The sequence below is a fragment of the Aedes albopictus genome, chromosome 2 (assembly GCF_035046485.1).
Source record: "Aedes albopictus strain Foshan chromosome 2, AalbF5, whole genome shotgun sequence".
NCBI lineage: Eukaryota > Metazoa > Arthropoda > Insecta > Diptera > Culicidae > Aedes > Aedes albopictus.
In genome coordinates this window covers 456,401,194-456,413,249 of record NC_085137.1, presented here as the reverse complement: position 1 = coordinate 456,413,249, position 12,056 = coordinate 456,401,194, and the positions used below count along the sequence as shown (strand labels likewise).

Genomic DNA, 12,056 nt, shown 5'->3' with positions numbered 1-12,056 from the left:
CTTCAGCAATCAAATAATATTGAAAAAGGGCGACATTGAATCTACTGAATATGAGGAAATATTTCCGAATATTCATAGAAGAACTATTATTCGCTTCGACTTTTCCGTAGCCATAGTTCTCAATATTTTTAAAGATTATATGAATCCAAAAAGAGTAAATGGTATCATGTGCGACGAATCTCTTATTAATACCCTCAATATAGTGTATCGCAATTATTTCGTGCCAAAATCTTGAAAGTGAGAATCAGTCAGAAAATGTTGACAGATTTACGCACTTCCGAGGAGCAAAATGAAATAATTTCGAAAACGCACGACCGCGCGCACAGAGGAGCTGCCGAAAACCATGCCCAGATTATCAAGCAGTATTATTTTCCAGGCATGAAGCGACAAATTCAACGATTTGTTAATTTGTGCGAAACGTGTTTGGAGAACAAATACGAAAGGCATCCGTACAATATCACTCTACATAGACCAGAAATCCCTAACAAACCTTTCGAAACAGTTCACTTAGATATTTTTATTGCTCAACCCAATCTTTTCCTGACCGCAGTAGACAGATTCTCTAGATATGCTATGCTTATTCATATTAAATCTCGATCAATTCCGGATGTAAGAGCAGGTTTAATTAAATTGATTACCGGATATGCAACTCCGAAGAAAATCGTTTGTGACAATGAACCGGCCCTTAAATCCATAGAAATTCGATCACTTTTCCAAAGACTAGATATTCAAGTAGAATACACACCCTCAAACCATAGTGAATCCAACGGCATCGTCGAAAGATTCCATTCAACACTGATTGAAATCTTTCGCTGCATAAAGGATAAGTATGACGATTTATCTCAGAAACAAATATTCAAAATTGCTCTCGGTCTCTATAATAAAACCATACATACGGCACACCAACACAAGCCTTGCGAGATACTTTTTGGACAACGCGAAGAAGACGATTTACCCCTTGATTTAGACAGATTGTTTGAGAATAGACAGGAGATTATAGATAAAAATGCTAAAAAGAATGTTGATTATCATAATAAAACAAGAGAAAAGGAGCCGAACTTCCAGGAAAACGAAGAGGTGTTTAACACTATTCAAGGCATCAAAAGAAAAACAAAACCAAAATTTAAGAAGGTCAAAGTAAGAGAAAACAGATTCAAAACTATTATAACCTCAAGCGGAATAAAATTCCACAAATCCAAACTGAAAAGAAAACGAAAACACTAATGTAAACATTCTCTTTCCACAGAGAATGGCAACAATAAATCTAATTGTATTATGGATGAGCCTGACGGTAGCGACATCGACAATCAACAGTCATATACAAATCTACGACTTACAAAATAACCCAGGACTCGTATCATTACAACTCGGAGAAGGCAGAATCAGGATGGGTTCCCACAAAATTTACCATATGATCGATATGTCACATGTAGAACCAATCGTAAGAAGACTTAGAACAATAATTAACGATTTAAAAATTTTCAACATAAATGATTCAATAATATTGATTAACAAAAAGCTAGATACAATAGAAAAATCTTATAGAAAAATTGTACCCATTGTTAGAACCAAAAGAGGACTATTTAACGGTATTGGCAATATGATTAAAGTTATTACTGGAAATCTTGACAACAATGATCTTGTAAAAATTAATACACAACTTAACACATTGTCCGAACAAAATAAAGCTCTAGTAACAGAAAACAACGAACAAATAAAGATTAATCTTAAAGTCCAGGATAGACTAAACAGACTCATTAAAATTGTAAACGATCAACAAGATGTTATCAAAAATAATTTTATACACTTTAGACAAAAATTTATAAATGGTAAAAATATCTCAGATGAAATCAAAGTTGTTAAAGAATTGTTCAACCTCAATCTTAATATCGATCTTCTTGCTAATCATGTCAACAATATATTTGAAGCAATACAAATGTCAAAAGTTAACACCATTTCAAAAGATATCTTATCCAGTGAAGAACTTAACGAAGCAACAAAAATTTTGGAAAGTGAAAATATTAATATCGAAAGCTTCGATCAAGTGATAGAATATTTAGATTTAGCAGTGATTCACAAAGACAACAAAATCGTGTTCATCATCCTGATCCCGTTGCTGAGAAAAGACGTTTTCATCCACCAACTACTAGAGCCAGTCATCAAAAATGGAAAAATGCTTAATGTTCAATATGCAGAGGCACTCAACAACGATTTATCAACATTTCTAATAACTGGAGAATGTAAAGGAATAGGACAGAGTATCATGTGCAGTGAACACCACGTTAAAGATGTTTCCAGCGACACCTGTTATTCGAAACTTTTACGAGGAAAATCAGGCAGCTGCGACCTCATAGAAGTCACCGAGGAGAGAAGAGTTAAGCGAATCAGTAGTAACTACATCATTATTACTGGAAATGAGAGCACTCCGATCACATCCAATTGTGGGCTCTCCAGCCGAAACATTTCTGGAAACACGCTAATATTTTTCAGAAATTGTACCGTTATCATCAACCAAACATCATTCATCGACATTGAATACACCACAAAACAGCAACCAATCATGATTCCGTTGAACGGATTGGAAATCAACAGCAAAACCATAAGCACCAATTTCACACTTCAAAAACTGCAAGAAGCCAATCTCCAAACTCGACAACAGCTGACATTTTTACATGAGCAACAGAAACGATCAACCTTTGGAATATCGTTAATACTTTTTACCATCGTCATCATTTCGATACTCTACCTGTCCATAAAGCATTCCTCATGCACACCAAAAGCAACCAGTCAAACCGAACCGGGACGGTCCGTTCTTCAGGAGGGAGCAGTTACTGAACGGCCCACACCGCCATCATCAAACCAGAACTTAGCCATATCGAACGTAAGCATTATTCCCACATTGCCCGCGCCCAGGGCACAGCAACAGACAGCAACAACAACAACAATATCAACGACGACGACGACGACAATCGCGCGACCCATCAGCATTCCACGTTCTGCTGACATCGCGCGCCACCAGACACCACCCATCCGGCCAACCACAATAGCAACTAAGTAGGCCATAAGCAAACCCATGAAGAACACTTTTGGAAATTAATAAAATCATTCTTGATCAGGCCTTCAGCCAGGAAAGTTCTTTTTTTAAAAACCCGTACCCGAAGGTCCGGTCGATTTTTTATATATATATATATTTTTTTTTAAGACACTACACCGTCTTCAAGCAGAGGTTTCACAGACTGAACAAACACTAACATTAGGCAACGGATAACACGGAACACCCAGTGGACCATTGAAAGATTTTTCGTTTGACGAAAAGTTTCCTCCGACTGGAGCGGGAATCGAACCCTCACTCCGTGGCACTCACAAGATGCCTAAACGACTGACGCCGCTAACCGCACGGCCACGAACCCCCGGATATTAGAAAGGATGCTGTCATCGCAAATGATTCCGCGCATTGAATGATTTTTCAAATATTGATTGCATTTTATTGTATTCCTTAAATATACGATAATATAGTTCGCCCACAAATCACTTCCAAATAAATTATACAAACTCCTTGCTATCGTTCCTCTCTACTCATATCATCGTTGCCTTGCCTGAAGCCAACATACTCTGTATAGCTGTTGTAAAGCATCATCAGTTCAGCTTTATATAGAGACGAGTTTCGATATAGTTGACAGGCGCGATAAAAGCATTTCGCGTCGGTCAAAGAATAAAACATAAAGTGTAAAACAAACGGAACGAGTGTGTATATCATATGTTGTAGCAATTGGTAAAATCAACAGAAGTAAAATAATAGTATAGGCTTGAAAAATGGGTAGCTACTTATGAAAGACCACAATGCATTCTAATGCCAATCAAACATCTGTCACAGTGGGCAAAAATGAATCCAAACTGAACATTTATATCCATTTTTTCTCACCGTTCAACGGTCACAGTTTCGTTCTGTTCTAGTGATACTAGTGATAAGATATTTTCTATCATTACACAGGTGTTAGCTGTAATTTGCTCTAATTTTGAAAGGGAGAATTTATCTGTTCTTCTATCTCAACACTAAATTGAGCTTCTTCGGCGAGAACGCGCCCAAAAATTCCCACAAGCATGTAAAAAGATTAACGTTTATTATATCACAAATAGACCACCAGCCCAGCAGACCACGTCCACGCACTCATTCAGGGGGGTTCCGTTCATACTTACCGCGTGTGATCATCACACGCTTGCACGCACGCACGACGACGACAAAGACTAGCGTATTTTTACTCGTATCCATTAGGCCAGCACCAGCCAGGCCATGAAGATGAGCGCCACGTATAGGAAAATCTGCGACAGAAACTGGTCCTCCTCGTACTCGCGGGTGTTCTCGTGCGGCGGGTTGCCCCGGAACTCGCCAAAGTTTAGCGTTGAGGTGAAGAATCCGAACGGAAAGGCGCCGATGCCGAACGACATGTGGAACCCGCCGTCGCCGGTGAAGCCCTGGAAGCCCTGGGGCTGTTCCGGTTCGGTTCGCTGGCCGGCCGGCCGAGGCGGGACGGTTTTTCTATTGGAAGAGAAAGAAAATTCATATAGAAAATACAGGTATTGAAAATTTATTAATATTTTTTAATGGACTACACTTCAAGTATCCTTCAGCTTTCTTCTTTAATATATTACTAGTTCAGTTCAATGAATCAGTGGAAAGTTATCAAACCTTTTGGAGTTCTTCCGGGAATCCCTATGAGTATTCCTCCGGAAATTTATCCAAGAATTCCTTTGGAAATTCCTGGAGTTTCTTCTGGTGAGTTCACTGGGAATTGTTCTAGGAGTTCCAATTCGTTCAAGAGTCTTCAAGAGTTCCGAAGAAAATTCATTTAGGAGTTGAGAAATTCGCTAGGAATTCTACCAAGAAGTTCTCTAGGAATCCCACTGTGAATCTCTTTTGATTATCACTGGGAATTCCTAGAAGTTTCACTGGGAATTTCTTCAGGAGTTCAACTGGGAATTCATCTAGAAGTTCATTGGGAATTACTCTAGGAGTTCTACAGTAAATTACTTTAGGAGTTCCTCCCTATGGGTAATCCTCCGGAAACTTCTCCAAAAGTTTCTTAGGGAATTCCAGAAGTGAGTTCCACTGGGAATTGATTTAAGAGTTTCACCTGAAATTCGTTGTAGAGTTTTCAAGAATTCAGAAGCCACGAAGGAAATTCCTTTAGGAGTTCCATCAGGAATTTATCAAGAAATTTCACCAAAAAGTTCTCTAGAAATCCTACTGTGAATTTGTCTAAATTTCCACTGGGAATTCCTCTACAAGATTCACCGGAAATTCTTTCGGGATTTCTACTGGGGATTCCTCTAAGAGTTCTACAGTCCTCTAAGAGTTCCGTTGAGAATTCCTCCAGGAGCTCCTTCCGCAATTTCAAGAGTTCCTTCTGGAGAATTCCACTGGGATTTCTTTCAGGAGTTCCATCCCTACGTACTTCACAACTGATTCCTTCACCAGGAATTCCCCTAAAAGTTGATTGGTAATTACTCCACGAGATCTGCAGTAAATTCATTTAGGAGTTTATCCGGTAATCCCGGTAATAATGGGTATTCCTCTGGGAATTTCTACAAGAATTCCTTCGGAAATGCCTCTAGAAGTTCCACCGAGAATTCCTGGAGTTTCCTCTGGTGAGCTCTACTGGGAATAACTCAAGTAATTTCACTAGGAATTCGTTCAAGAGTCTTCAAGAATTCAGAAGCCACCAAGAAAATCCATGTAGGAGTTCCACTAGGAAATTCCTTCAATAAATTCTACCATGAAGTACTCTAGGAATCCCACTGTGATTTTTTCTAGATTACCACTGGGAATCACCCTAGAAATTCAATGGGTGTTCCTCATGGAATTTCTCCAAGTCTTCCTTCAGCAATTGTTGGAATTCTTTGAGTCAGTTCCACTGGCAATTGATCTAGGATTTTCACCGAAAATTCGTTGAAGAATCTTCAAGAATCCAGAAGTCACAAAGGAAATCCCTTTAGCAGTTCCATCAGGAATTTCTCTAGGAATTCTACCAAGAAGTTTTCTGGAAGGAAGCGGACCTGGTATGATGGTTAAAGCGCATGCCTTTCACGCCGAGGACCTGGGTTCGAATCCCACTCCCGACAAACTCACAAAATGTGAGTTCTTCCTTCGGAAGAGTAGTAAAGCGTGGGTCCCGAGATGAACTAGCCAAGGGCTAAAATCTCGTTGATACAGATAAAAAAAGTTCACTGGAAATTCCACCAAGAAGTTGTCTATGAATCCCACTGTGAATTGGTGGTCTAAATATCTACTGGGGATTCCTCTAAAAGTTTCTCTGGGAATTCCTTCAGGAGTACCTTCAAGAATTCCTCCATGAGCTCCTCCGGGAATTCCTAGAGTCCCATATGAAGAATTTTACTTGATTTCTTTTGGAAGTTCCAATCAGAATCCCTCTACGTATTTGACTGTGAATTCCTTCAATAGGAATTTCTCTAACAGGTTCTAGGAGTTCTACAGTAAATTCCTTAAGGAGTTCCTCCAGGAATCTCTATGGGTATTCCTCCGAGATTTTATTCAAGAGTTGCTTCGGAAATTCCTCTAGCAGATTCTCCAGGAATGGCTGGAGTTTTCTCTGGTGAGTTCCACTTGGAATTTCGCTAGGAGTTTCACTGGGAATTCGTTCAGGTATCTTCAAGTTTTCAAAAGCCACGAAGGAAGCCCCTTCAGGAGTCCCACCAGGAATTTCTCTAGGAATTCCACCAAGAAGTTCTCTAGGAATTCTATCTGGAAGTTCTCTAGAAGTCCCAATGTCAATTTCTTTAGATTTCCTCGGGGAATTCTAGGCGTTCCACTGAGACTTCCTCCAGTAAATACATCTGAATTTCTTCTAGGAGTTCCACTAAAAATTACACTCCGGGTATACTTCTAGAAGTTCTTCCGGTAGTTTCACTGGTAAGTCGTCAAGAAATTCCAACGCGAATACGTCCGAAATTTGCACGGGGAATACTTCCAGGAGATGTTCATGCGGATACGCTTCTAGAAGTTCCTTTGGAAACTTTTGTAAAAGTTCCTTTGTGATCTCTTCCAGAAGCTTCTTCGGAAATTCTCCAAGAAGTTCATTCGGGAGTTTCTTTGACAATTCTTCCGGAAATTTGTCAAGAAATACCTCCAGGAATTTCTTCGAAAATTCCTTCAAGAATTCTCGCAATTCTAACGTGAGTTTTCATAAGTTTTTCAGGATTTTTTCCAGGAGTTGCTCTGGGAATTTTCCAGAAGTTATTCCGAGAATATTTTCATAAGTATCTCCGTGAGATTTTCCAAAAGTTCCTCCGAAAACTCTTCCAGGAGTTCTTCCGGAGATATTTGAAATTCCTTCGGAAACTACATATACCAAAAAAGTACCTCCGGCAAATTTTCCCGAGGTGTCTCTGAAAATTCTCACGGGAGATTTTTTGGGAATTTTCATGGAAATTACTTAAGAATCTAGAAGTTCTACAGTTAATTCCTTTAGGAGTTCCCCCGGGAATCCCTTTGGGTATTACTCCGGAAATTTCTCTAAGAATTACTTCGATAATTTCTCTAGAAATTCACTGGTTCCGCTACTTCTGCTGGGTATTGCTCTAGGAATTTCACTAAGAAGAGTTCAGGAGTCTTCAAGTATTCAGAAGCCAACCTAAGCCAGTTCAGAAGGAAATCCCTTTAGAAATTCCACCACGAAGTTGTCTAGGGAGCCCTCTATGGGAATTTAGTTTTCCACTGGGAATTCTTCTAGAAGTTTCACTAAGAACTCCATCAGGAGTTTCACTGGGAATTCCTCTAAAAGTTTTCAGTCCTGTAGGAGAATTTCGGGAATTCTGCAGTTCCTCCGGGAATCCTTATAGGTATTCTTCCTCGATTTTCTCCAAGAGTTACTTCGGGAATTTCTCTAGAAGCTTCTTCAGGAATTCCTGGAGTTTCCTCTGGGGCGTTCCACTCGGAATTGCGATAGGGCTTTCACTGGGAATTCGTTCAGGAGTTTTACAGAGAATTCTTGCAGTTCCACTGAATTTCCAAATTCCGTCTGAATTTATTTTAGGAGTTCCGTTTGAAATTCTTCGAGAAGTTTCTCCGGGAGTTCCACTGCTAATTCGTCAAGAAATTTCAGAGAAAATACTCCCGAAATTTGTTCGGGGAATTCCCACGGAAATTTCACCATGATTGAACCTTGGGAAATTCAACCAAAATTTGTTGCAGTTCCTCGAGTACGGTGTCAGGCCATTCGGCCGAAGGTCATTAGGCCGAATGGTCATTGGGTCTTCTTCTTGCCGTTACGTCCCCACTGAGACAAAGCCAGCTTCTCAGTTATTAACTGAGAGCTTCCTCTGCAAATGACCATTTTACATGTGTGTATCGTGTGACAGGCACGAAGATACTGATATTTTACCCATGAATTTTTCCTTCTTTTAAATATAGGCTGTTCTTTCTAGTATCATTGCTAAAATAGTTTTTGGCGCTGAAACTGCTGATATTCAATTCATAATTTTTTCCTTCTTTAAAACATAGGCTATTCTTTCTAGTTCCATTGTTAAACTAGTTTTTGGCAAAAATTGTTGGAAAAGGTAAAAACAACGGCTAACTTTCAATTCATCCTGATGACCTTTCGGCCTAATGACCTTCGGCCTAATGACCCAGCATCCTCGAGTACTTCTTCCGAGTATCGAGTTCGAATCCTCGAGGTATTTCAACTAGAAATCCTCCAGGTTTTTCACCTAGGATTCCTCTTGATTTTTTTCTAAGATGCCCAGGATTCCTTCTGAAGTTCTCCTCTAATGGGGAAAATTTTGTTAAAGTCCTCGAGATAATTCTTCACGAAAATTCATGAAAAAGTTAATATTCCTAAAACATATAAAAAAAAAACTCCTGTTAAATTCCAAGAAACAATGAAATGCAAAAACATCTAGATCGAGAAATGACAAGATTTGCAAAAAGAACCAAGACCAAGAAGATAAAAAAAAATCCGACGAAAGGGCCTGGCGAGTTCCTCGATGAAGAATATCTTAGAGAATACATTAAGAAAAAAACATTGAAAAAAATGTTGAAAGTAATCCTACTTTTCAGATTTAATTTGCCATGTATAAATTGCAAAATGATATTAGAGAAAGTTATGAAAAATATTTTCAGTAAAAATCTTTCGTGCAATTTTTTTTAGGAAGGCATTCAGGTGAAGCTTATAGAAACATTACAAGAGAATCTAAAATTTATTGAAGTATTCATGAACACTTGCTCATTGTTGCTCAGAATCCTTGCAAACCTTTAACAATTTTGTGATGCACAGATTACATATTACCAGTAGAGTAATATGGTCAAAACTTTGGAATTTGTAGAAGGAAAAACCGATGACTTTGGGTATTACCGATACCGGCAGTTTCGTTTTCTTACTCATGAGCAGTGTACGCAGAATATGCCACCGCAAGCGAAAAATAGGCAACAAAGAAGGCACGGCAACAACGCTTTGTTTTTTCGTTAGCAGATAATGACAAAATCGCTCCCGAGTTTGTTCACAACAAAAACGGTAGGAATATTTGTCTCGTTCTATTCACATCGTGATTTTCGCATTGTTTTACAACTAAAACTCAACTCTGAGGTTTGCAAGAGTCTTGTTTCGTCCAAATGCTTATGATTTCGATAATGTGGGTCGAAAATTTCAGCCGGAATATCAACACACGCACGGCAAGCGATGTTTGTTTTATTACTCTCATCGCCTGACATGCGTTTGTTGCGGAGCGCCTTTGTTACCAACATGCACCGCTTAGGACAAAGCGTTTGTTTTTCGGCGTGATCCGTTTTTCGTACCCTGCTCATGAGGGATTTTTGTCAGTCAAATTGCCACGTAAACTTGGCTGTTTGATTCAGTTTTGTAGAAAAAGTTTTAAGACCAACCTTGAGTTCAACATGTTTTAGAAAACACAACCTCAAAACACAAACTTTGGAAAATAGCATATGCTTCCCTATTTTTCAAGAAATCTTTGTACGTATTTATGTATTAACTCCAGTGGGAATCCCTGAATATGTTCCCGAAGGTTTGTCTGAAGACCAGACGCAGATTGTAGTATTTTCTGAAAGATCCCTAAATCCTTATAAGACACTTGATTTTTTGGAAAAACTGTGCTGGAATTTCCGAAGGAAATCATAAAGGAATTATAGAAAGAAACCCTGAAAAAATTCCTGGAGGAATTTTGTAGAAGAAACTCTTGCTGAAATGGCAAGCAATCAGCTGCGTTTTTGCTAGAGTGCCGGTAGAGGCGCTTTTCTGATAAATGCGGTAAACATGATAACAGTGTAAACAAGCAGAAAAGTTTACGCTACGGAATCATAGATGGCGCTCGTGTTCCACGTGTTTTTCACATATACAGCGGCGCCGCCTGCACCTATCCACTCGGAAACATCATGCGCAGCACGTGTGGAAAATGCCAGTCAGAAAAAAAGAAGTAAACAGCTTAAAATTTGTATGGTGGCGTAATAAATTCTTTGTTACGCATAGGTATAATGATTTTGTTTCTAATTTCCAAATTTTCGCCCCAGGGTACAAATCGTTGTGATGCGGAACAAGTGCAAGCCAGCGATTTGTCCATACAAGAAAAATGATTTTACTTTTAATGTGGTGGCGCCATCTCTGAGAAAAACAAGCTTTGATTTCTTACTATTGCTAGAGCTCCTTTTCAAGGACTTCTTGCAGGAATAGTAAGAAATCAAAGCTTGTTTTTCTCAGAGATGGCGCCACCACATTAAAAGTAAAATCATTTTTCTTGTATGGACAAATCGTTGGCTTGCACTCGTTCCGCATCGCAGCGATTTGTGCCTTGGGGCAAAAAGTTGCAAATTAGAAACAAAATCATTATCCCTACGCGTTTCTTCTGGATTCATTGCAGTAACAGAGAATTGATTACATCACCATACAAATTTCAAGTTGTTTACTTCTTTTTTTCTGACTGGCATTTTCCACCCGTGTTGCGCATGATGGTTCGAGTGGACAGGTGCCAGGCGGCGCCGCTGTATATGTGAAAAACACATGGAACACGAGCGCCGTCTATGATTCCGTAGCGCAAACTTTTCTGCTTGTTTACACTGTTATCACGTTTACCGCATTTATCACAAAAGCGCCACTACCGGCACTTTAGCATAAGCGCAGCTGCTTACTTCCTATTCACGAAGGAATTCTCAAAAGAACTACTTGCGAAATTCTTGAAGAAAGTACCTAAAAAAGACAACATGAAGAAATTTCATGAGGAACTCATTCCTGGAGGAACTCCCGAAGAAATTCCCGGTAAAAATTCTGTCGAAATATCCTTATAATCTTTTGAAGAACGCTCAAAGATACTCTAAAAGTAATTCCTAAAGGACCTTTTGGAGGAAAATGCTGAAAAAATGAAAATATGAAAGAATTGCCGGAGTAACTTACTTAAAAAGAGTTTGCGGACGATACCGAATTACAATACTCTTGAAAGAACAACTCCAGGAAAAACATCTGAAGTATTTTCAGAGAAACTTTAGAAGAACTTATGGTGCAACTTCTAGAGAAATTATCAATTATCATGATTTTCAGAATAAATTTTCAATGCAACTACTAGTGGAATTCACTCAGAAACTTTTGGGGAACCCAACAAACATTACACAGCGCAACATTTTTTTGTCTCAAGAGCAAACTTATGTGTCTCTGACAGATTTTGGGCCGCTGAATCCGAATCCGGTCTCAGATTTGCTCCAGCACGTCACAATTTTGAGCCATATCTTAATTTATAGAGCAAAATATGCGATTTTGGGCTTTTTTGATTGCAAGCCATTAAGCATGGAAATATTTTTTTCAACCAATCAAAGCATAAATTGGTCAATTAACATCTAAATAAACGACTCATGCAAAATATTTCGTATTACCGAATCGAATTTGATAGTTTTAAACGATTTATGTTAGGTACAATATTTCCCATACAAGTCACCCTCCAAAAGTTGCATGCAAGTTTACATACTGTCATAAAATGGTTAAATCTATCAAATTTAATTTAGTAATACGATCAATTTTGCATGAGTCGTTAGTTTAGATGTT

The 12,056-nt window shown here is 38.8% G+C and overlaps 1 protein-coding gene across 3 annotated transcripts in view; it reads right to left on the bottom strand.

The window, feature by feature from the left end:
* Positions 1–3,459: 3,459 nt before the first annotated feature.
* Positions 3,460–12,056, bottom strand: part of LOC109418984 (E3 ubiquitin-protein ligase RNF185) — a 30,799-nt gene continuing 22,202 nt past the window's right edge. For all 3 annotated transcript variants that reach the window (XM_062853928.1, XM_019693209.3, XM_062853929.1), the window contains exon 3: positions 3,460–4,537. In XM_062853928.1, coding sequence (XP_062709912.1) covers positions 4,270–4,537 — 268 coding nt within the window. In that variant the 3' untranslated portion in view covers positions 3,460–4,269. The remainder of the gene's footprint in view (positions 4,538–12,056) is intronic.